The sequence below is a fragment of the Ictalurus punctatus genome, chromosome 24, assembly GCF_001660625.3.
Source record: "Ictalurus punctatus breed USDA103 chromosome 24, Coco_2.0, whole genome shotgun sequence".
NCBI classification, from domain to species: Eukaryota; Metazoa; Chordata; class Actinopteri; order Siluriformes; family Ictaluridae; genus Ictalurus; species Ictalurus punctatus.
Window position 1 is genome coordinate 1,344,778 of NC_030439.2, and position 26,745 is coordinate 1,371,522.

Genomic DNA, 26,745 nt, shown 5'->3' on the forward strand with positions numbered 1-26,745 from the left:
TTATTAATTTATTTATTATTATTATTATTATTATTATTATTATTATTATTATTATTATTATTATTGTTGTTGTTATTATTATTATTATTATTATTATTATTATTAATAATTGTAACTTTTTTTTATTTTATTATTTTTTTCTTGCAATTTCGGTTACTGGCTTGGCTTTGATGCTAACAAACATAAAGCTGATTGCCATCGGTTACTGAGGCTCACTGTCTCTCTCTCTCTCTCTCTCTCTCTCTCTCTCTCTCTCTCTCTCTAACTCTAACCTGGTAACCCTCATACATCAAACGGTAGTGTATGCGGCGACAGCAGCCATTATTATGAGCTGCTGAGGAAAGGTTCACGGCGTGGTCATAGAGACGTACGGCCGCCCGGTTTTTCAGGTTTCCCAGAGGACCTCTATCCATCTTTGTTGGGCGTTTGCGAATGGAGGGGAATGCGGTCGTTATGGTGTCATGGGCAGCTGTGGCGACCGGCCAATCAGGTTTAGAGTGAGAAAGAAGAAAACTCTTCCGACTATCAAGCCAAATCCATATGTAGAGACCCGGAAATTCCTCGCAGATTGCAGATTATCATGCACAATATCAATAAAAATTTAGTAGGAAAAGGGTAATGCAACAAATGGCTTTGGCCAATTTATATGTATTTCTTGACCGAAGACCTAGCTCTGTCGGTGTATATAGAGCAGTTCCATGTGTTTATGTTTATGTATCGTCAATCGTCAGTATTCACTATTGTTACCCTTGGCCATAAGGTAAGTGGCGAGTCACCCTTCTAGCTCTCTCTTCGCTGTCAACCAGGCTTTGAAAAGTAAGATGGATAGGACCGATTTCACTCGCCTATCGTATCTCCTTCTACTTTAGGTGCACCCCTGGAGCCTATTGGAGGAGAGGCGTCACATGATAAGATCGGGCAAATGTTCTTCTTGGACGGTGTCAGGACCCTGTCAGCTATTAAAATAAGCACTGGGAAACGGCAAAATGCAGAACGCGACCTACTGCGACGGTTTGGCCATTTACAGTGGCTACTCCAATCAACGAGCAAACGGATTGGGTTACGATGCCAATCAGCAGAACTATTTCTCGGCCCTTCATGTGGAAAGTGACGAGCAACGACCGGCCTGTTCCTTGCAGATCTCCAGTGGCTCCGCTACGCTTCACAAACTTGAAGACTGCTCCAAGAGGAAAGGAACCCAAGATACGCTGGGAGTCAATGATCGACTGTCTCCTAATAACCTAGCCCGAAACTCAAACAATGGGCAAAATATAAAGAACGCAGGACACGGTTCCCTAACATCAGCCACCCGCAAGCAAATCTTCCCTTGGATGAAAGAGTCGCGTCAGAGCACCAAGCAAAAATCGAGTAGGCCTATTACAAGTTCAGGTGATTACAAAAATAAGTCCAGTAAATCTGTAGGTCTGCACACACCCCAAATGTAAAAAGAAGCCAAACTAAACATGAATAAAAACAAAAATAATGTATTTCCACAAATGTGTTTAGCAGCGAAGAAAAACTATGTACAAGCTAAACGTTTGATGCAAGTGGAAGTGAATGAGACAGAGCGACAAATGGTTAAGAGCCAAGAACTTAATTTTGTATTGGACGATAGAACGTTGGCAAGAATTTAGCATAGCATGGCGTAGCTGCCTACCATTTTTAACCCTAAGAACCTAATTTATAAGGGGAAAATTAACAATAAAATGTGAGTCTCTGTTTCCGGTCGAATCCAACAAGAATCTCAGGGTCTGGTACATTTTATGACAAATATTTTCTACCCACTTTCTGTCTCCTAATATCCTAACTTCTCCTAAGAGATCCGTTTTTCGTTCTCCTGTCTTCACCTCCAGACTAAAGTAAACGCATTTTGTATGTCCTATTGTCCTCCACGATTTCTCTTTCGTTGTGTGTACACACCGCAAACATAAAGGAAAAAACTTGAAAAATAATTTATTCACGCAAATGGTTCATTTGGTTTGTCAGTTCATCTAACAGCTTGCTTATTTATTATTTATACTGCATATTGCATTAAATCGGCGTTAATCAATATTTTGATTAACGGAGAGAGAGAGAGAGAGAGAGAGAGAGAGAGAGAGAGAGAGAGAGAGACTGTGTCGTGTTTCAGGAAAATAAAGTGCAGTAACTCGTATGCTTCTCCTATTACATTTCTCGTGTAGGTTCGTTCAGAAGGCCTATATGTGTGGTACTCCTTTTACAGTACTCAGGTTTTGTTTAATTCTCATTCCCAACGCCTCAAATACTATAGCAGAAAAGCAGAAACCTTTAGCATGAATGTATGCACGCTGAATGGCTCATTTCGCTTCACTATTTAATGTGCTCTGTGATTCTAAGGTTATCCATATGCCCTTTAGTAAAAGCGTTTACTGGCTTTGCGGATGAATCTTGCGCTTCAACGGTCTGACGCAAAAATTATAATGATAATGTGTCTTTATTAATCACATATACACCACAGGATAGTGAAATTCCTTCCCTTGCATACTTTGAAAAAAGGTGAATAATTAATCAAAGCACAGTGAACGATTAAAAGATAACAGTGTAGTGAGTTTCTGTTTATGTTCTGTAGTGCTAGACCTATCTTCACAGGGTTTGGATATTTTACTCGCATTTATCAGTAGACATCTCTTTATTGCATTTTTGCAGAAGTCTTGTCATTAATAAAAGGTATTTTCTTGTGTTGGCTGATCAAAACACTTCCCTGAGTAGCTAAAGTATATTATATGACCTTCCTTTATTGTCAAATATGTGTTCTAATTTCTAAATAATACGATTTTTGCTCCTTTTTTCCACCAAAAGAGCAATTGTACCAGAATTCTCAAAATACAAGCTTTTCAGTGAAAATTTCTGATGGGCTTAGGCTACGTTTCTGGCACCATGTAAGTGTTAATTTGCAAGTTACAATGACCTCAACACCCTTTTCGGGAAGTTCGAGTACTAACTGGAAAAACAAAACAAAAACATGGACGCCTCCATGAAAACTTATTTTTTGTTTTGCTCTGTCAAGGCATGTAAAGCTAATAAAAAAAGCTACTTTAACTGTACTTTTACACTTACAGGTTTTAGATCTATTTTGATAGATCATAATTTCAGCTCTCATTTCCTTAAATTTACATCTAGATGTGTTAAACAACTTAGAACATGGCACCTTTGGTGGCAGACCACCCAAATTTTAGGTAAGCAAAAGTATTCCAACAGATAAAGGTAAATAACAGTATTTGGTTGCATATCCCTTGCTTGCAATAACTGCATCAAGCACTGACATCAACAAACTGCATTCTTCTTTTGTGTTGCCTTTCCAGTCTAGTATTGTAGCTTCTTTCAGTTGTTGTTTGCTTTGGGGGGTTTCTCCTTTCAGTCTCCTCTTCAGGAGCTGAAATGTTGGTCAGTTGGGTTAAGGTCTAGTGATTGACTTGGCCATTCTATTTTCTCTGTAAACTTGCAGAAAGAATGTTTCTGTTGACTTCTGAATTCATTCTGCTGAGTTCCATCATCAAAAAAAATTAGTGCGTCTGTTCCAAAAGCAGCCAAGCAAGCCCAAGCCATGACACTACCTCCACCATACTTGCCCATGAGCTTGTATCTTTTGGATCATGAACAGATCCTTTTTTCTCCATATATAGGCCTTTCCATCACTTTGGTAGAGGTTAATCTTGGTTCCAGAAATTTTGTGGCTCATGATGAATTGTTTGCATTTTGTGGTATAGACGCTATATTTCTCCTCTCAAAATCTTCTTCAAATAGTAGATTGTGATACATTTACGACATTTGGCAGACACCCTTATCCAGAGCGACTTACATTTTATCTCATTTTATACAACTGAGCAGTTGAGGGTTAAGGGCCTTGCTCAAGGGCCCAGAAGTGGCAGGTTGGTAGTGCTGGGATTATAACTCACAACCTTCCGATCAGGAGTCCACTGAATTTAAAACTGAGCTACCATATTCACCCCTGCTTCAGTAGGTTGTTGGTGATGTCACTGCCTGTCATTTTTTGGTTTTTCTTCACAGCTCTCACATTGTTTGTCACCATCTGCTGTTGTTTCCCTTGGCCGAGCTGTTTGATGTCTTGTTGTTAGTACACCAGTGGTTTCTTTATTTTTCAGGACAGTCCAAAATTATTTATTGGCTGTTCCCAATCGTTGTGCAATTGCTCTGATCAATTTCCCCTCTTTTCTCAGCTTTAAAATGGTTTGCTTTTCTCCCATAGACAGCTCTATGTTTTTCATGTTGGTTTATCTTTTTTTTTAAAACAACAAATGTAGTCAACAACAAATTTCACAGGTGAAACCCAAGTGTAGACATTCAAAGCTATTAATTGTTTAAACAATCAATCTAACAGGACACACCTGGGCAACAAGAAACACCTGTCAGTTACGTGTTCCAATATTTTTGATCACTTGAAAAATGGGTGGGTTCAAACAAAGGGGTCATGTTCTAAGTTGTTTAACACGTCTAGATGTGAATATCAGGAAATGACAGCTGAATCTTCAGATCTATCATCTCATATTCATCTTTTGATCTCACACCCATATGTCTTCAGCATACAGCAAAAACAATAGACTTGGCCTTGCTGTTCCAAAACTTTCAGGTGGACTGTACAGTTATCAAGACTTTCAGCTAAGCACACGCTTAATGTCTTTATTTCACTAGGGGTGCATCATTGCCATTGTGGAAAGGCTCCATGAGTCAATGTACGTCTATATATTTAGAGTTTATTTAATGAGAGCATTTGTAATAATATTACATTACAATTGTTGACTGTACTGATTGGTCTTTCCTCTGTGTTTAGACAGCTGTTCAGGAGACAAAAGCCCAACCAGCTCTCACTCCTCTAAGCGTGCACGCACTGCCTACACCAGCGCACAGCTCGTCGAACTCGAGAAAGAATTTCATTTCAATCGCTACCTTTGCCGCCCACGGCGGGTGGAGATGGCAAATCTGCTCAATCTATCTGAGCGCCAAATAAAGATCTGGTTTCAGAATCGCCGAATGAAGTACAAGAAGGATCAGAAGGGACAGTCTCCGAATAGTCCAGTTCTGCCGAGTTCAGACTCTGTGGCAGGGGGAGGATATGTAAGTTCAATACATTCCATGGTAAGCAGTGTGCCATTCAACACGTTGTCTCCAACAGCATATAACAATGCTCAGAGGAACACCTACAGCCTGTCTCCATCATATCCACAAGCCTTAAGCAGTATGTTTAACAACTGCCCATCTTCTCAAAAGGCATACCTGGGGACTGGCTCAGCCACGACTGAGTGCGACACGCACCATTTCCAAGGTAACAATCATTTCGGTGTGCAAACGCAGGGCAGTAGCGTATATGTAGGTGCTAATGGAACCTATGTGGATAGCACTGGCTGCAATGGGAACTCGATTTATGGCCTGTCGCAGCTCCCTCAAGCTACTCATAGCAATATAGACTACAACAGTGCCATCAACATGGGGAACAGCCATCATGAAGGAGCACTGGAGCCAGCACAGTGCACATACTCAGACTTTACACCACACTACTCTCAGGGAAAAAATCAAGAAGCACCTAAACTGACACATCTATAACATTATTGTTTGACTTTACATTATTTATTCACTTGCACACATGCTGCTGAATTGACACACCCAAGCTTACCTTCTTTTTATTTCTCATTATTTTCTTGAGTGAGGTAGTTGCCTTTTCTTATTTTAAAAATTGTTCTGTTTTATTGAATACAAGTGTTATATTTTCACATCATTGACAGACACAGTGCTTGCATAAGAAATCGTCTTTATTTCATCTGCATTAGATATCCTTCGGCATATGAAATCATCATTAAACAGGGTATAGTCAAGACATTGTGTTCATGTTCCAAATGTGAAGGAAAGTTCTGATAGACTGCTGCTCCACAGTTGAAGGTTTCTTCTTTATTTCTTTTATTCACACTTGAGGAGAAATAACCTACAACCTTGACCTCAACTGGCTTACTTCTCAAAATCAGGTTGCACAGAAATGTACATTTCTTCTTACTCCAATACACTATGAATTTCTAGTATTCTATAAAACCAGTACTATGATATTCTGGTATACTAGTTCTCTAATATATCATACTAGGTAAAGAAGCCATGTTAACCCTACCACTAAGCCTTGGACACACTGGAAAACACAGAAGAAACAAGGCTATTGGAAAGAGAACATATTTTTCTTTCCCAAAGTCTAACAACAAATAGATATTTTTAATAAATTGCAATTTTCTTTATTCACCTCCTGAACCAGATGCCACATGGAGGTTTCTGGAAAGCTTTCTATGCTCTACCTAACGTGACTGAGTGAGCAAGCTAACGGTTTCAAAGCAATGATGTCATTCCCAAATCGAGAAAATGTTATTTCGGCCACAGTTAACAACAAATATCAAATATTTGTCATATTTACTTCAGTTTTCAGTTTTTAGGTGTGGTACATCACAGAAAGATCTGAAAAGTTCACTGGATGCGATAAAGCTTGGATATATTCACAGTGTTTTGCAAGTCAAAATGGGGTACTTTGACTTTGAAAAACATGCACAGAAAACTTGCCAGGATTATAATATCATAAATATGATATATTATTTTTTTGAAGTGCTCCAGAGAGATGTGTAGCCCTGTGCACAGCATGCAAACTGTGAGGTGCATGGAGCAACAACACAAAATACTGAAGCATATTTATTTTCATTGTACAGAAATATGGTTAAAAATATATATATATATATATATATATATATAGTGTTATTTTGGAGCTCAGTAAAGCAGTGTTTTGTTTGGGTTAAAACTCTCACACATTCAAGTTTAATTAACTTAAAATCTGTTCTGTACCCAGGGTTGGAACATTAGAAAAAGAGAGATGAATTATTAACTGTCCAGTGACAGTGAGCCTGTGCCCACTGTAGACTCAAATTCCTGTTCTTGGCTTTCAAGAATGGAAATTGAAGTGATCTTCATCTGCTGTAGCCCATCCCTCACAAGGTTTGGCGTGCTTTGGATTCTGAGATGCTTGTCTGCTCACCATGGCTGTAAAGAGTGGTTAATTGAGTTACCATAGATTTCCTGTCAGTGTGAAAGCAGTCTGGTGGATCTCCCTCATCAACAAGGTGTTTTTGTAGAACTTCTGCTCACTGGATGTTTTCTGCTCTCACACGGTACTGTATAAACCCTATAGACTGTTGTGTGTGAAAATACTAGGTGATAAGAAGTTACTGAAATACTCAAGCCATCCCATCTAGCACAAACCATGCCATTTTGCCTAGACACTGAGATCACATGTTTTCCACATTCTGTTATTTCTGACAGGAAAACCCAAAGTGTATATTTTACTTAATTTACTGGATTAAATTTAAAATTCTTTTGCAAGTGCTCTCAAAACTGGAAACAAAAGGAGTAATGTTTACTTGAACCAATTGGACTCTTGCACATGCTATCCAGAGGACGACCATGAGGTTGCTGTGGTGCTGCACGTAAATTATTATATTTTCTATTCCCTTCCATATGTTTAGTAAATATAATGAAGTCATATATAATGTTGTAGCTGTGCCATAGCTGGGCGTGAGCGTGGCTTTTGATCTTGACTTGCATTTTGGCTTTAAGACCTGGAGTTGTGTTATGTGTTCTTTTGCAAGTTTTCTTAGTTCAACCTCATTGTGTTTCTCAGCTTGTGTGCATACAAGTTCTACCAGGTGAGCAGTGTAAAGAATGACCCAAGAATGGAAACAAAGCTCTGAGTTCATAAAAGTTTTGTTTCCTGTTTGAGTCGTTTTAGTTGCCATTGACAATTTAGCATTCATACTGCGCGGTTAGCAGAATCAGATTTATGCACAATATATGTTTAGGTTATGTGTCCTTTTTTATTTTCCTGTGTAATAAGAGAGAGAAAAGAAGACAGTTTACATTAGATTGACATTGTTTTGTTTCAGCTCTCTTGTATAAAAGCAATCAGTAAAAGAAAGGAACAATAAGTGGATTTACTCGTTTTAATTGTGCAATATTTAACCACTTAAATCAAAATTTCCTTCAAGTTAATTGTACAAAATTGGTTTAAAAAAGTAAAAAGTACATTTGGCCATTTTATCTGAAATCAGCGTTTCCAGAGAATAAGGACAATTCGGACAAACGTTTTTCATCAGCTGTGAAAACATATTTATTATTATTATTATTATTATTATTATTATTATTATTATTATTATTATTGTTGTTGTTGTTGTTGTTGTTGTTGATGATGATGTTGTTGCTTTCAAATCTCTTACCTTTTCACTTATGTGCCAATCAAACACGCCCCATCTCGTCATGTATCACATTCAGTTGGAGTTCGTTAATATATATATATATAAAGATCAATTCTACAAATCCAGCACATCGTACATGCGTCTTGGGTGGCTAATGAACTAAATGATATCCACATTTGAAACCTCACGTTAGCGCGCTAGCTAGCTAGCTAGCAAGCAGGACTTGCCAGACTTGAAATTATCCAGCACATTATCCTTGTGTGTTTGAGCACGAAGAAGCACGACGATCTTGTAACGTTAATATAAGCTCAACAGAAAGCTACACGTGAGCTTTACCATGGCTCACTGGCCATTTGGACTGAACGAAAATCCACAACCTGGCCAATTCAGTTCAATGATGTTCCTCTGAAAGTCTAGAACAATGAAGCACATTTTCAAGCTTGAGTTTAGTTTACAATTTCAACAGGACATTCCATTCTCATAAAAGAAAAAGACTCATTTTATTATGTGCATTTTAGAAATTAAACTACATTTTGCTTTGAGTCAAAATTTTACAGTGTATCCGAAAAGAGGAAAAAAAGAAGAAGAATTGCATTATTTAACTGGCGATAAAGCAGAGACAAATTACCACCACCACCACCACCACCACCACAACAACAACAACAACAATAATAATAATTCAAAAGCTTATGTTCAATGTGCTTATGAAAAAGTATGTTCCCTAGAATTACATAACAAAGTGATTATTGCTGCACATGTAATGCGTGATGTTCAGTCGTTTCTTCCATCTTGCTGTGTGTTGAGGTCTAGCAGTAGAGGCCTCGCTCCTCCGAGCAGACTAATCCATTACACTCTGACAGCTTCCCAGGTCCCCTTTGTGTGCGATAAGAGAAGATTAAAGATAAGATTAACTTTAAGATAAAAACAAAAAGTTGTTTTTAAATTACACAGTTCCAGAGAAAATTTGGCAACCGCCTGCATACATGTGCCATGAGCTACACAAACACATGCCAAAGTGGTGAAATGTGCTGCGCAGTGTAATGTAATATTATTATAAAATTACAGGTTTGTACACCGCCTTAAATAACTGCTGCTTTAGAAAAAAAAAACATCTTGAGGCAGCCCTGTATAGGTAAGTTTATTCTATTTAAATTTTTTCTAAGAAAGATAAAACATGATTTAACTTCGCATTACCACAAAGAACTATTTCGATGGCAATTGTTTCTGTATTCTGTAAGCTTAACTCAGTACATTATAGTGTATAAATTTCTATCTATCCATCCATCTACATACATATGTAATATTTAGCAACATCTGCAAGTCTATTTACACATTTATGCCCTGTTTTAGGCTGCATGCTCTAAGCTTCTTTGTGTTTACCATATTATTTTGCCAACTTTTTTATACAATTTCCACTAATCATGAAAATCTTTTTCAAGTGTACTAAAAAGCAGTCAACGGTATGTTTGGAGCAGCTTTGATAACATCTGATAAGTAGAGCAAGCCACAGTATAAGAACCCGTATCCCGTAAGCACTAAGACAGGTGCGCGTGTGTAACATGCATTATATGTGAAATGAACAAATATTTATTATTTCCAAGGTTAAAACTTATTAAGTTAATGTATTGTTGGAAATAATGGAAATATACTTTCAATGCACGAAAGATCTACACAAGCCAGCGTAAATGAATTCTCCCCTTGCAGAATGATTCCTCAAAATGTTTAATACAAAATAATAATTAAAAAAAAAATAAATACAAAAAATCGAAAGAAAGTACACCGAACAGAAACTCTACAGAGAATGTCCAAAACAAAAGATTTAATAAAGCAAATGGATTTAGTCTACTTACCACTTACATTGCCTTAATATTAATTTTTATCCAAAAGAGAATTTGCGTCATTTTGAGTGTTAAACGGAATCAAAAGGAGAGAACGTCTGCATAGTGTCTTGTTTGTCTCTTTCTGGTTGCTTTTTGGATCTTGCGCCGAGTTAGAGAGTTGAAATATGTTGTGGGGGCGCGATGTTGTCAGACCTTTTGGTGAGTAAGATTGATCACGCGCAGCCTTCCTTGACTCTCTGTTTATTATATAAGCACTAAAACTGCGCGCGGCCTCCACGGTCTTTTCATTCACGTTTTTAAAAAAATACGCCACAAATGTTTGGATGTTTGAAATCGATCCTTCCTATTTTGTTAATGGATTATATAACGCTAATCGTATAACCTCCATGCTATACATATACCCTCACTGATACTGGTTTTTATTTTTATTTTTATTGTCTTATAAGACATCCAGGCTCTTTGTTTGCGTATAGTCTGTTATAATGTTCTATATAATAATGTTCTCCTGATGGACCACAGAAATACACATGAACATCAGTTTTACAATTAACAACAATTTACGATTGACCCTGGTTGGAACATATCGATTTATGTGTATGTTGGCTATACCACACAAGTGCAATTATGCTATGAGACCATGTAAAATATATGGCTAGACCTTTATAGTAATTTAGCGTTTTAATAGGCGCTATGCTGTCAGTATTGAAGGTAATTTTGCAAGCAGCTCATACATGTTCTTGAAAGGCTGTTTTGCCAAGGGTTATAGTTAAATATTTTCATTATTAATGTGCCTTCAGCTAACATACTACTAGTGTAATAATATTTTAAGAGGTAATCGAAAAGCCAAAGCAACAATGCCCCGTTTAACTGCAAAAAAACAACAACATTGCTGTAAACAAACAAACAAAACCGACGGCATTTGTTTACAGGACTGTTTTGGGTCTTCGCCATAATGTTTCTCTATATATATATTTTACCACGAACTACCATGAATTGTTACCATGAATTGAATAGTGTTATAAAGAAGGGCCAAAAAAAAAATCCTAAATAAATTCGAATTTATCTGATAGCATTCTGATTATCTTTTGACCAAGGTTTTTGAAAGCACCCTCAAGTGTGCTGTCCCCTCTTGTAAGACGAAACCATGAAATGAAGCCATAAATTACGAGTTTGATCGTGAAACGGGCTTCATCAGCAGTCAGCCCCATGCTAGCCGCGTGCCTGACGTATTTTCCTCATGTCGGCCACACTTTAAGAGCTTTACGCGTTCGCAGGCGCATATCCCTCATCCCTACAGGCACGCATTTCCTAACCTCAGTCCCGGAAAGCTGCAGCGTCATGGCCGCCACTCTGCTTCTCTGCCGCCGGAATAGCCGGGGACGCGAGAAAAAAAAGACCTCGAAGAAAAACTGACAACCTATATGACCAAAAGAGTGGTGCTCCTGGAACAGAGAACGGACAGTCTGCATGACTCGAGAAATGATGCGTCAAGGAATGGTAATGAAAGAGCATGAATACTCCCAAAGCTACTTTACCATATTCTGTAATTTCGAAAAGACTGAAACCCATTTAAGCCAATAATCGTTTGTCGATTTTGTTTAAAAAAATCATCTTGTCTTTATCTAACAACTGCTTGTTGCGTCCCGATCATAGAAGCATTTTAATATTTGACATAAGTAGGCTAAAGAATAACGAATTACACTGGTATACTCTTGCATGCTCTTGCATTCAGGACTTCCACTATACATTACAGCCTAATAGATGAGCTGCAATGTCACTGTCAGTTTCACTTATTATGTTCTTAATCTTGTTTCATGGGAATTTTACCAACTGCACCGCAACGACTTAGAACAGTGTGTCCATAACCTAATGTATAATCGAAATATAATAAACATGCGTAAATTATTGTGTGATTTTCTGGTCTTTACCACTGCTTATCATTTTGAATGTATAGTATGGTGGACACCCAAGACACACTGCCTCGGTTCCAGGCTCTCCCGAGCGCACAGAGGTCGGTTTAACCGTCGGTGGAGGATCACGACGTACGAGAACCACATACAAGATTGAGAATGGTGGTGATACTGGCTCTAACTGAACGCCAGTGTGTTTTCAGAACCTTCGCATGAAGCACAAACGACAGCCTTTTAAACCCAAGGAATACAGTTTCCGATACGAAGAGCTCCGTTTATTAACCCACCCTTGGTAAAAAGTCAGGGCCCGTACTATGCGTGATACTCTATTCCTTTCAACTGGCGCCATCCTCAGCTTCAGTGTAGTCTCTAAACCACTGTCAGATCCGAGCTATGATACCGCTTAAGGACGAGAATCTTAGACGCATCTCCAACCCCTCTCCCACAGTTGGACTACAAAAGGTCAACTATTTAAAACCGCTAGTCCGGACACTTTCCACTGAAGGTGGATTGGCTTTTGCGAGAGTTTTCAGAGGATTCGCTCTTGCTTTTTAAAATACATATATATATATATATATATATATATATATATATATATATATATATATATATAATTAGTTTTTATGCAACACCACTTTGGCGCTGAATCTGAGTAGCCTGAGGACCTATCCACGGATTACTTCTGTTTGTTTATTTATTTATTCATTTTATTATTTTTGTTTTCCACATATGCTTTTTAAGTACTATCGATACAGTACAGCGCCTGACCTAATAATTAAGCACAAGAACAATAGAATGTTTGATTTGTGTATAAAAGATTTTTTTTTATATATATATTATTATTATATATATACTGTCAAATCTTCCACATAGGTTATATTTAAATGATCAGAGGTAAGATATCTCGATTATCTTGTGTTCACTAATATCCCAAATTAATAGATGTTTAATCATGAAGCATGAAGTGAAATAGGTGGGTGTCTTACTTTTTTTATTATTATTTTTTTTTTAATCTGATAAATAAATAAATAAATAAATAAATTTTAATTTCAAACACGTGTCATATTTCCATACTGGCAAAAAAAAGTTATTTACACGACTTATACGACTATAAGAAGTCAACCACAGACCGATTTATCTTAAAAATGAAACATTTATTTGAGCACAAACACTGATAAGTCATAGTCGAGTGAGAATCTGTTTTGTCAAACTGTAAATACAGGTTTAGACTTAGCCTACTTGTGGGTTTTTTGGTCACGAACTGTATCAATCACGTTTACTGACAGAACCCGCCCGGTGATCAAGTTCATGATCAAAATGTATAATTTATATAATTTTAAAATATTTATTTATGTATTTATTTAGACAAATTTTCATCTTACGTAGTAAAACACAGCAAGAATGCTTCTTTCTAGAGCCTTTGTCTGAGGCCCTGCGTGGGGGAAATGCCTGAGATGCTTCATTTCCTGCCAAACTCATAAATCAACCTCTTTCATGCAACCTGACAGCACGAGACAATAGCAGGGACCACTGCACAAATAAAAGCCAGTCCGCATTTTTATCTCTCATTCTGAGCTACAGCACGAATCAAAGGATGCTAAAATCGTATGCATATATAAAATGGTGTACAGAAGTTATTATTATTATTATTATTATTATTATTATTATTATTATTATTATTATTATTGCCAGTCTCTAAAATCCTATGAATATTGTGCTATAAGTAAAAACAATCTGGTCTTAAGTTACTCTAGTTACAAAAAAAATCCTCTGTTCTGTATGATTTTGTCATCGTCGACTATTTGTACTCTTTACTTGAGATCACGTTGGAATTATGTTAATTATACTGTATTTTATATTGATAATATGTTCTTACACATTTATTCTGACGAATACGTTCTGAAATGCTGCTGCTGTTGCTTTTATTTGTAATGATGCTGTTATAGTCACCGTATAGTAATAATAATAATAATAATAATAATAATAATAATAATAATAATAATAATAAGTTGTTCAGCTGAAGTGAAAAGCTCATATGCAGCCATAGGGAAATTCCGACATGAATTAGCGGAAGGATGTTGCGTTCCTGGTGTAATTATAAGTGGTAATTTGCAAGTTGTAATGACGTCATTTCCCACCTCAGGACGTTGGATGCAAACCCTCGTGGACGCGTGTCTGTTGTTTGTTCTGTCAGATCACATAAAGCTGATAAAACGCTATACTTTAACCGCACTTTTACAGTTACAGGCCTGAGTGGCAATTGGTTCTGTTCTATTGTACTGAACTTCAAACATTTATAAAATATGTTGGACTGAAATCGCAGAACAACAACAACAACAATAGTAGCTAGCCAGCGAACAATAGCGAGTAGCTAATGCTGTGTTCGAGATAAAGTTTCAACTTGTAATTCCCCGCCTACAAGCGGTAAAAACCCACCGAAAATGCCCCCTGAACATACAATCTCAACTCGTCAACTTGGGGTAGTCTTCTCAAGTACCAGTCCCCCGTTTATAGAGTGACGTCGTATCAACATGACCGCTCACACTGTGAACGGGTTTTATATGGGCTTTAGATCAATTCATTTGCAGACATGGTACTTGGTTAAATCTATAACACTGACTATATTTAATCACTGTTTTGAGAAAGTCATCAACCAAGGTAATTCCCTCACTGTATGTAGCCCTGTGAACATCACGTGAACAAGCTATAGGCTATATGGAACAACGGCACAAAAATATTAAAGCATATTTGTTTTATTTGTACGGTTGAAATGCGGTTTTATTGTGGAGCTCTGTAAGGCAGCATTTTGGTTAGGTTTTAACAGAATAGTGGATTTCCGATTCGTTTAATAATGAGCTCCATGTTTGTTCCGTAGCACGGTTGCCAGGTTCCGTCTACAATGCCCGTATTATTTCAAAACTGTAACTTGTTCCCCTGACGGAGACTGAGAAAAGAATTAAAATGATATGTCCGTTACTTATTCCAGAACATTTTGGGGGTAGTTTTAAGTCCCTTGTTCGGTTTTGTAATTGTGATCATGGTGCGGACTTTCCTGAAATCTGGCAACCTGAATCGCGTCTCTCTCTCTCTCTCTCTCTCTCTCTCTCTCTCTCTCTCTCTCTCTCTGTCTCTCTCTCTCTCTCTCTCTGTACACACACACACACACACACACACACACACACACACACCAACGCACACACGTTTACATAGGCCTACATAGAAATCCATCCGATAAAAAAATTATGAAGGACCAAACAGGAACTAATTACAGGAAATCTGAATATATATATATATATATATATATATATATATATATATATATATATATATATATATATTATTATTATTATTATTATTATTATTTTACAAATCCTGAATATAAAGGTATAATTCTGAATATATAAATGTAAATTAGGATACATATTTATAAATCCTGAATATATAAATGCAAATCTGAATATGTCTTGTCTACATCTCAATATAAATATATCTTTATGATGTCATGTCAAGACAGATGTTCTTATTGAATTTTTTAAATGAAAACGGTAGGCCTATACAACCTGTACACATTTATCAATGCAAATATTGTTCTATTTAAATACTTAATTATTTTAAGCACACATCACTTATCTCAACTGAAGTGAGTATGTTCCTCTAGTTTACAGAAGGCTGGCCACAGTGCCAAAGGGTGCTCACAGTCCTTTACCAGTGTTAATGCGATGTCGCTTTCTGCAGAATACAGACTGACTGAGAGGACTAGGGATATTGTCTAATTCTACAAAATTATTATAGAAATCTGCCATTTTGAGAGACCCTTTGGTTTACAAAATATGGCCAGTAATACATTGAAAGAAAAAAACTACTTTTTTTTAAAAAATAAAAGTTTATATAATATGTAACTTATATATATATATATATATATATATATATATATATATATATATATATATATATATATATATATATATATATATATACTGACCATCCACTTTATTAGGAACACCACTACACCTGCACTTACATCTATTTATCTAATCAGCCACTCACGTGACAGCAGCACAATTAAACAAATCATGCAGATACAGGTCAAGAGCTTCAGTTAATGTTCATGTTAATCAAACATCAGAATGAAGAACCAGGATAAGTCTTCTGCTGTTGTAGCCCATCCACCTCAAGGGTCAATGTTTTGTGCATGCTGAGATGCTTTTCTGCTCACCACGGTTGTAAAGAGTATTATATGAGTTACTATATTCTTCCTGTCAACTCAGTCCATTCTGGTCATTCTCCTCTGATCCTCTCTCATCAACAAGCTGTTTGAGCCTGCAGACACACTTTTTTTTCTTGCGCCATTCTTTGAGTAAACTCTAGAGACGTGAACATTAACTACAGGTGTTCCTAATAAACTGGACAGTTAGTGTGTGTGTGTGTGTGTGTGTGTGTGTGTGTGTGTGTGTGTGTGTGTGTGTGTGTGTGTATACACAGTGGGGTGAATAAGTATTGAACACGTCAATGTTTTTTTCAGTAAATATATTTCTAATGAGGTTTTTCACATGGAATTTTCACCAGACATCAGTATTATCTCAAGAATTCCGGAAATATACAGAATTCACAACATTACAGTCCATAAATAAAGTTATGTGTAATAAAGAGGAATGACACGGGGAAAAAAGTATTGAACTCACTAACTGAAATGTATTTAATACTTAGTGGAGAAGCCGTTGTTTGTAATGACGGCGTCAAGACACTTCCTGTATGAAGAAATTAATGGGCCGCATTATTCAGGTGTGATTTTGGTCCATTCTTCTAAACATATTGTCTTTAAATCTTGTTCAATTGGATTCGAGTCAGGTGATTGGCTGGGCCCTTCTAACACCTTTATTTTTTTTCTCTGAAACCAATTGATTGTTTCCTTTGCTGTATGCTTTAGATCGTTGTTCTGCTGGAAGCTCCACCCATGTCTCATCTTCATCATCCTGGTGGATGGCAGCAGATTGTTCTAAAGAATCTCCTGGTAAAGTGCTCCATTCATCGTTCCTTCAATTATATGAAGTCTGCCAGTACCATGTGATGAACAGCCCCACACCATGATGCTTCACCTCCAAACTTCACTGCTGGTGTAGTGTTTTTAGGGTGATGTGCAGTACCATTTCTTCTCCAAACATGGCATTTAGTAGGACAGCCAACAAGTTAAATTTTGCTCTCATCTGACCAGACTACACTCTCCTAGTATCTCATAGGCTTGTCCAAATGAGTTGTAGCAAACTTTAAACAGCTTCGCCATGCCTTTTCTTTAGTAATGGAGTCCTGTGGGGTGAGCGTGAGCAGTGGAGAGCATTGCCTATTGTTTTCTCTGTGACGATGGCACCTGCTGCCTCCAAGTGTTTCTGGAGCTCTTTCTGAGTGGTCCTTGGCTCTTGGGCTACTCTTCTGACTATTCTTCTGATTCCCTGGTCAGAAATCTTGTGAGGAGCTCCTGTGCATGGCCGGTTGATGACGGAGCGATGTTGCTTCCACTTGTGGATAACGGCCCCAATGGTGCTTACTGTAGGATTCAGAAGTTTTGAAATACGTCTGTATCTGATCCCATCAATATGTTTCGCAACATTAAGGTTGTGAAGGTCTTGGGAGAGCTCTTTGCTTATACCCATCATGAGATGTTTCTTGTGTGACACCTTGGTAATGAAAAGCCTTTTTATAGACCATCAGTTTACTAACCCAGCTGATATTAATTTTCACAGATAGGAGATATAATTACTTACAGATCTCAGCTGGTTCCTTGCTTTACCTTGCCTTGGAGAACTGCTTTTTCTTAGCGTGTTCAATACTTTTTTCCCCCGTGTCATTCCTCTTTATAACACATAACTTTATTTATGAACTTTAATGTTGTGAATTCTGTATATTTTCCGGATTTCTTGAGATAATACTGATGTCTGGTAAAAATTTCATGTGAATAACCTCATCGGAAATATATTTACTGAAAAAAATATTGATGCATTCAATATTTATTTCCCGAGCTGTATACTTTTTGGCACGAATGACTGAAAACTATTTTTTATTTGGGACACACATTTTAGTTTCATCCTGAATTAACAATTTTTTTTTGCAACATATTTATTCACACAATTAACAAATCATATTTCAATAAGGATTGAAATAATTTCGTCCAAATCCACGAGCCTACTCTAATATTGTATGAAAATGTCATAAAATAAAATGTTGGCCTGAAAGACATTCTACAAATAATTTATTTCCGAATTCATAACTAGTTTTTTTTTAAATAAAAACATTAAGCAATAATAATAATAATAAAAAAACACTAAAACGTAAGTAACATTTCATAATTTATTTCTTCCAATAGCCGCATAAAACACACTATTAAAAAACAAAATGACCATCGACATCACTCACTATTACTATTTGTAATGTTCACTTAAGAGATCAACTGTAAGAATGTTCGTTTCGATAAGAATCAATTTAAATATTTATTTATTTATTTATTTATTTATTTATTTATTTATTGTTCTTCCGCATTTAATTTGTTGGCCCTTCTCTATCAGACTGCTTCTTGAGTTTTTTTTTTGCCGAGGTATTGCTTTTCTTTGCAGTAATGCTTTTATACTCATAGCATCATGTAGTCCTAAGTCGTCCAGCTGGACTGAAAAGCGGCTCTCTTATTTGCTGCCATATCTCTATAACATCTTCAGTCGACTGCTATTTCAAATAAGCCCCACTTTTTTTTTATTTAGCTCGCTTACGTTAAATATCCACTTGCTCAATACGCAACGCCATTTTGCATGAAAATAAACAGCCACTGCTTCATCCTTACTACCAGACGGAGCGCAGTATGGACGGTCGCGTAATGTACCTGCACTATAAGGACCTTTGACTTTAATCAGTGAAATGTTAGCCTATAAATTTAAATAAACAAGTATGTTCAACGGGACGTTCTACATTACACCTGGACCAACTGTAATTTTTTAATGAGATTTTATTAAGATTCAGTGCACTTGGATACTATAACTATTTGAATCCTTTACAGAACAGTAAGTATCAAGTTTTGATTAAAAAAACAAGTACAATTAATGCTACTTGCCGTCCGTGGATTATTAAAATAAACCTCTCGTGTATCAAATCAACAATTAATGTAGCCTATTGAAAATGTGACACTAGTAGCTTCTTATTTTCATGCTGCATAGCCTAATATATAATTTAAATAGGCTTATATGAGCACAAAAATATGTATTTGTTTCGAGACGACGGCGAAACGACGTTTTTGTGTCATTTGCATACGTAGAAATGACGAATTAATATCCGTCGCGCGCACAATAGTAGACTATACGCACAGAAATGTCTTCCCATGAGTAATACAGTTCGACTAGCTTTTAAGTGTAACACGATATAGTTCCTTAGTTATTTGCATGTAACTTGTCTTACCTGACACTGGAGTAGTTCACTATAGCTCCCATATATGTAGGATCCTGGCTTCCACTTATCCGTACAGTACTGTATCTCTACCTTCAAACACTATTGTTTCATCAGTCAGCGAGCAGGAACCAGTGGGCGTGCTTACGTCATTATAATCGACACGAGACCGGAATTAGCATAGCTTTACTATTTAACGACTACCTGTCAGCGTGAGACGAGAAGGAGCTCAACACTCAGCAAAGCCAACTGGCTGACCTGGCTCACGTGACTGTCACTGCTCATTCATATCACTACTGCGCAGCCTCCCTCATAACTCGGCTGATTGAAGCCGGCGGAAGGCTGGCGGTGGGACCGTGATTGTGGCAATATATAATTTCAGCGTGATAGTAGGAGAGACGCTGGAGATAATGCCAGGATGAATACATTCTTAGATTATTCAGTGATGAGCGGCGGCGACGGGGGTGGCGGGGGTTCGTGCTCTGTCAGTGCATTCCATGCAGATCACGGAACTTTCCAGTCGTGTTCCGTCACGGTAAATAACTGCAACGGTAGCGAGCGGTTCTTGACTAGCAGAGCGTCACCGGACTCTGTTTCAAACCATTCACATAAAGCCGGCTCTTACCAATCCTCTGGTACACTATCAATTGCCTATGGTGCCCATCCAACGTATGGGGCGCAAACTTTTTGCACCAGTTATAATCACTACACCGTCAACCAGGATTCTGACTCTACTGCAGCTTTAAGTCAGTGCGGTCCGCTAGTTTACTCTGGAAATACTGTCGAGCCCCATCAGCGTCATCATCATCATCATCATCATCATCCTTTTCGACATGGTTACACCGGCAGCAGCGTTCGCTTACCTGGGCAACTTCAGTTTGCAGCTGCTACGTATGGTCACGGTCAGGATCAGGCAAATTTGCCGTTACTGACAGGTTGTTCAAATCCTCTCTCTTCTCTGCATGCGTCTCATCACAGCGCGTGCTGTTCATCTCTATCAGATGGCGTGTCAGCGGCGCAGACGTTTGACTGGATGAAAGTTAAGCGGAACCCACCAAAAACAGGTGACTGGAGGAAGTCTTACTAGCAAACTTACTGGTGTGAACTTGATGTAAAGCTAAAAGTGAAATTAAAAGTAAGCCAACTCTGACAATGTTAATATTTAATGTTCAGGAAGAGACAACGTGACTAATTAACACTACTGCCAATGCTGAAGATTCCTGAATTGCTGTCTTTTGTTCGTTTTTTTCTCCCACTCAGGTAAAGTCGGAGAGTATGGATATGTCGGACAGCCCAACACTGTTCGAACAAATTTTACTACCAAACAGCTGACAGAGCTAGAGAAGGAGTTTCACTTCAACAAGTATTTGACGCGCGCCAGGCGTGTAGAGATAGCTGCTGCCCTCCAGCTGAATGAGACTCAGGTGAAGATCTGGTTTCAGAATCGTCGCATGAAACAGAAGAAGCGCGAAAAAGAGGGGCTGCTGCCCAAAACTGAATCGGCACCAGTAGACGGCCAAGAAAAAGCTGAAGTTTCATCCGAGCTTTCTTTCTCTGCACCGTCAACGCCATCTCCCGGCTCCTCTGCGACTGATCCGTACTCCTCGGGCTAATGGCCTGTTACTGAGTTATGCTATTTGGATAACAATTCCATAGCTCCATAGATGTGGTGGACCTATGTAACTGGGCCTGCCAAATAATGCACTATTTATGTGGCTTGACGATTCATTGTGTTATGTTATTGTAAGATAGTAGGCAATCAAGCTAAAGAATTCAATTTCATTAAGTGCATTTTCGGACACAATAATGACAGCTGCCACGTTAATGTAAATATTTCAGTTGGGTCTAGATTACCTCGTGTAGATTAGAAAAGGACGAACGACATGAAGGTGTATAGGCTAATTGCTAGTCTGAAGGTAGAGAGAAAGAAAATGGTGCTGTCCGAGAACCTTGTTTTGGCTGAAAACAAGCCTGCATTATACTACCTCGTGTCATCAGCCTCTGTCACCTGGACTGTTTGTGCTGTCATGATTTTGCTCTTTAGTATGAATCCTGCGTGACACTCAAGCAGCCAGGGGACGCGGAAAAGCGTTTTTCATTGGGAGTGCGTGAGCTATGACGTCACACGCGGTTAAATGATCGAATCATAAATGTGTCGATTAATTTTCTATAATAGCACAACTCTGAAAGAGTTACATATATAAATATGTTTGTAAAAAAAAAGTACGCGCGTTGTAATGAGTTATCGCTCATTTATTAACTACTCATTTACATAATTGAAGCCTCATAATCAATGGATCAAAAAAACGTGTTGTTTAACAAAGGAAAGTGTAGCCTGTAATTGTTCACATGGTGAAGTTGACTGTAAGGAGACGTGTATTTAACTTTTATGGAAGGAGTCACAGCGCCTTCAACAGCCCGTAAGTTTCCCCATACAGAGTATCCACTATCTAATTTTTTCTTTCTCTTGACGTTAATGAGACAAAAAAAAAAAAAAAACCGCAAAAACGTTCTCGTGTTTTGTCAAGTCCGCGCAAGCTCCTGAAGAGTGTCCTGAAGTCTCGCGGACGTTCCATAAAAAAACGCAATGTGTTGTTCATTAATACGATAAATATGGAAATGTTAGAAAATCACTGTGACATAAAGGAATTCTGTCTGACATACAAACGTAAAAAAAAGCTTTAAATGTCTATTTCCTCTTCTATTTATTATTATTATTATTATTATTATTATTATTATTATTATTATTATTATTATTATTATTATGTTAGCAGTTGTTTCTAGTGTCTTCGAAGCCTACTTAACCAGTCGAGCTGAGTTTTATCAGTCGAGGATTGTAGCTTTACGTCATATTTACTGAAGAACTGTAATTATATTCTATCAGGAATACGGGTCAATATATACGAAATAAACTTATTTTATTTTATTGTATTATGGCGTCTTTGTACCATTCTTAGTACCAGTCTGTCTGAACGGTGCTATTAACCTGAATCTAGTCTGGATAACATTAAGCAACATTTAAATACAGCAGCGAATGTCACATCCTGTAGTTCCCATATTCCCAGTTTCTCAGAGGAATGTGGTAATACGTTTCTATGGCACCTTTAACAGTTTCTTTAATGCATCGATGAGCTTGTCAATACTGTCATCACCAGGAGGAACGTGCTCCTCAGCTCTACTGAATCACGTCCCAGCGGAGGATTATTGGCATACTGTGACTTCTTAATTCAAGAGAGAGAGAGAGAGAGAGAGAGACAGAGAGAGAGAGAGAGAGAGAGAGAGAGAGAGACGGGGATGGTATATGGTTATGTAAGATGCATTTCAGCATTTGCCACGAAAATTACATTTCCTCTTAAATTTAATTGATTAGATACATCAGTGAAACTCTCTCACACACATTACTTATTTCATTCCGATGCAAAAAAATAAAAAATAAAATAAAAATGACAGCAAGTAAAAAATATCTTTACATTTCTCTAGTATTTCCTGTTATATAATTTTTACAGTAGACCAAATAATTTATTATTAAATCTATTTGTAGACATTTTGACTAATTTCATACTCTATTGGCAGATAGTTTTCAGTCTTTCTAGAAATAAATGCTTAAAAATAGAACAATAGAAAAAGACAATGTCAAACCTGAAATTTGTCAATAATAATAATAAGAATAAAATAATAATTAAGAAATAAGTTTAATAATATTATATGTGGCTTCTTATAATCTTAAAATAGGAAATACTAGAATCAAGTTTCTAGTATCTAGTAATTAGATCAATTTGACTATATTCAGGATATTTTCACTTGCTAAGATTTATTTTTTTATTATTTTATTTTTTTGCAATGTCCCAGTCTTGGTACTGTAGATCATATACAGAATGTGCACAAACAAAGCCAAAAGTCCTCCAGTGAGCAGCAATTCTTCAGAGAGAAATGCACAGTTAATCAAGAGAGGTCAGAAGAGAATCGCTAGATGAGTTCGAGATGTTAGAATGTGTGTGGCACTGCCATGTTTCTCTCTCATGCACTGAAAGTAAGCACGAGACACAGCAAGTCTGTTTTAATGGCAGTGTGTGTGAATATGACAACTATATATCAATATAATGAATATAACAATATAATGAAAAGATATCATTTGCAAGATTGTGATAAATCGTACTAGCCAACTGTTAAAATACATATCTATATAAAAATATACTGCTGTTTAAAAAAGGGTGTCATGAAACAGTAATAATGAGCAGTTTGTCCATATTGAGTCTTCCAGAATGACGTGGCTCCCCACTCTGCACTTCTGTCCCCTATTGGTCCGCTCTACCAACAGTAGATTCATGGTTAAAGATCTTCTAATTGTAAGAGGTGAATGCAAAATGAACCACTACTGGAACAAATTCTTTGTTTACATGCCACATAATATTCCAAAGGAGTAAGCGGTAGATATAAAAAGTCTACACACCACTTTTAAAAGTTCAGGGTTTTGTGATGTAAAAAAACAAAAAAAACAAAAAACAAACAAACCATGAAACCAAGATAAATAATGTCAGATATTTTCTCACCCTGTGCAATGTTTGGGGTGTGGTCAAACATGAGGGGGAGCTAAGGTCAGCTCACTGTTTATGAGGAGTCCAATTGAGGTCAAATTTGATATGATGCATCTATGTGCTAATCTGCAGAATGATTTTTGATGATGACATAGTTACTTAAAAAATATAGGCACCATCAGCCAATCAGGTTTCAGCAGGCATTTGACAGAGTTAGCACTGACCTATCATCATGAAACTTAAAAACTATGTTTATTTATGGTCTGTTTATAAACTGGAAAGAACTGGACACTTGGGGCAGCTAGAAGTAAGCTTTCTGATTACACAGTAACTCTGGATGTCCTTTCTGTTTCGTCATGTGCAGCAGTAAAAGACCTTGGAGTGATTATTGACTCCAGTCTATCATTTGAAGCTCATTTAGATAATATTACTAGGATAGCCTTCTCTCATCTCAGAAATATTGCTCAGATAAGAAATATATTGTCACTACACGATGCACAAATATTAGTTCATGCTTTCGTCACCTCTAGACTAGATTACTGTAACGCCTTACTGTCTGGATGTTCCAGTAGGAGCATAAACAAACTCCAGTTAGTCCAGAATGCAGTTGCTAGAGTACTAACTAGAACCAGAAGATATGACTTCATCATCCCGATCTTATCCACACTGCATTGGCTCCCAGTGAAATTTCACTTTGATTACAAAATACTACAACTGAACTATAAAGCACTAAACGGTCTCGCGCCACAGTATCTGTGCCAACTTTTGGTTTTTTATGATCTGCCACACCTACTTAGATCAAAAGGTGCAGGCTATTTGTTTGTACCTTGAATAGTGAAGGCTACAGAAGGGGGGAAAGCTTTCTCTTACAAAGCCTCACAGTTAAGGAACATCCTTCCAATTAGTGTTCGGGACTCAGACACAGTCTCAGTGTTTAAGTCCAGGCTGAAAAAAACATTTCTTTAGTCAAGCTTACCATGAATAGTTTCCATACCATGAGTTTCTTTTATGCAAAGTACACAGTCTTATCCATTAAGTAAGCTTACCTAACAATCTCTCCCTCTCTTTACCTCCCTCTCCCTCTCTCCTTCTGTCGAGCTAGACATGATATTATAGAGATGCCAGAGATCCTGACCCTTTCTGCTCTCTGGACCTGCCTGTTCCATCCTGATGTCCTACCTCTGGATGGAGCTCGCATCAACTGGAGGTTACATTCTGCTACTGAGGACGACCCCAAGTGGTACAGCCTGGAGATTGCTGAGGATGGTGCCCCTTGAACTACCATGGAAATGGTTTTGAACCTCAATTCTACATGAACAGTTGCGCTATCGTGCTGGAACTATGGTTGCTGCTATGAGCTTAGGACTGCAATTACCACATACAGTTGTGCACTCAAGTCTCCTTTATTGAACAACGGATAAGTTCAACAAAACAGACTTCATATAAAACCCATAATGAACTTTCTTTTACTTTTACACTATCCACTGTTACTCAGTTGAGGATGGGTTCTCTCCTGAGTCTGGTTCTTCTCAAGGTTTTTTCCTCATAATATCTTAGGGAGTTTTTCCTCACCACCATCACCACTGGCTTGCTCATTAGGGATAAATTCACACACTTGAAATCTGTATCCTGTGTTTATATTTGAAACTAATTGGGCATAAATCTTTTTAGTTGGGACAAGATGCATTGGTCCACAACTAGCCTCACTTGTCCTACTCATGCTCATGTCTCTGAGCTGGAAAGACCATGGTTACTACTACTGCTTTCACTGAGGTTTGGAACACCTGTCCTTCCCACCTGTCCTTCCCTGTCTTAAATTGACAGAGAGACATGGCACCCACAGCCAGGACATCTATTCCTGTAGGTTTGCCCCTCTGTATTATTTGCCAACTAAGGACTGATAGACAGGTACCATATGCCTTTAGGTGGAAGCTGGTTCCTGAATGTTGTGTACCCTAAAGACTGTGTCTGCTTCTTTGCAAAAATACTAGCTATTTTCCAGGGAATGCTAGACCCCACATGTGGCAAAACCCTAAATACACTAAAGGTGTATGTTGCTGACACCTGGCTTCGGATAGCATTTTTCTGGGGTTTCAAGATTTTTACAGGTTGTCATATGTCAAGGAAATTCTGGACTTCAGTTCCCATCAGCCACTGCACTGCACTACATGTCACATGACCACATGCACCTGATTCACTTTGTTAATGAGCACACTTGTGTATATATAGCCATGGTCTGGACTGTTTCTCGGTCTTTTGCTTGTCTTAGACTTCTGTGTTCTATGTTACCATGTTTCTTGAGCTTGTTAGTTTATGTTTAGTTTTGCCACAGTATTATGCCAAGTTGTCTTAGTGTCTTTGTTTTGTTGTTCGTTTAATAAACTATTTGATTTCTGCGATTGCTTCCGAACTCCAACCTTGAAACGTGACATAGGCATTATCCAGGCAATTCGCACAGCTGCTGATAGTTAGAAGGGTGTAATAGAATACAAGTTCAGTTAGGTACAGTGGGTTTGAAAAGTATTCATTCATTCATAATGGCCAAAAAAATACTTTTGGCCATTAGGAATGAATAAAACCTTACACACAATAATCAACAAGGACAAAATGAAACTAAACAAAAATGAAAAATGAAACATATTTTTTTGTTGCAATGTTAATAAAAATCTGAAATATCTTCAATTCAATTCAGTTTTATTTGTATAGCATTTTAAACAATAGGCAGCGTCTCAAAAGCAGCTTTACAGAAATATATAAATTTAGATATTTCAGGCTTTTGCCTAAGGTGCTA

At 37.5% G+C, this 26,745-nt stretch overlaps 2 protein-coding genes and 1 long non-coding RNA gene across 6 annotated transcripts in view; 2 read left to right on the plus strand and 1 right to left on the minus strand.

The window, feature by feature from the left end:
* The window catches only part of hoxa3a (homeobox A3a), a 43,352-nt gene extending 37,470 nt beyond the window's left edge, over positions 1–5,882 (plus strand). For 3 of the 4 annotated variants that reach the window (XM_017455013.3, XM_017455011.3, XM_017455009.3), the window contains 2 exons: positions 870–1,389; positions 4,808–5,882. In XM_017455013.3, coding sequence (XP_017310502.1) covers positions 987–1,389; positions 4,808–5,577 — 1,173 coding nt within the window. In that variant the 5' untranslated portion in view covers positions 870–986 and the 3' untranslated portion in view covers positions 5,578–5,882. The other variant, XM_047150417.2, reaches the window with a different exon arrangement.
* Positions 5,883–7,980: 2,098 nt separating this feature from the next.
* LOC108257345 (uncharacterized) lies at positions 7,981–10,384 on the minus strand. The gene is made up of 2 exons (XR_001810443.3): positions 10,097–10,384; positions 7,981–9,119 (listed from the first exon to the last, which is right to left on the minus strand). It is a non-coding gene; the product is annotated as an uncharacterized LOC108257345 (long non-coding RNA).
* A 9,148-nt stretch (positions 10,385–19,532) lies between these two features.
* On the plus strand, positions 19,533–22,608 carry hoxa1a (homeobox A1a). Its single transcript, XM_017455021.3, has 2 exons — positions 19,533–20,483; positions 20,680–22,608. The coding sequence occupies exons 1-2, from the start codon at positions 19,838–19,840 to the stop codon at positions 21,030–21,032; spliced, it is 999 nt and encodes a 332-aa protein (XP_017310510.1). The 5' UTR covers positions 19,533–19,837; the 3' UTR covers positions 21,033–22,608.
* The last annotated feature ends 4,137 nt before the right edge of the window (positions 22,609–26,745 follow it).

Excerpts from the sequence above, each read along its gene's own strand:
- hoxa1a (XM_017455021.3), top strand. The coding sequence starts at position 19,838 with ATGAATACATTCTTAGATTATTCAGTGATGAGCGGCGGCGACGGGGGT. Across the intron at positions 20,484-20,679 it reads GCGGAACCCACCAAAAACAG|GTAAAGTCGGAGAGTATGGA; the intron begins GTGACTGGAGGA and ends TCTCCCACTCAG.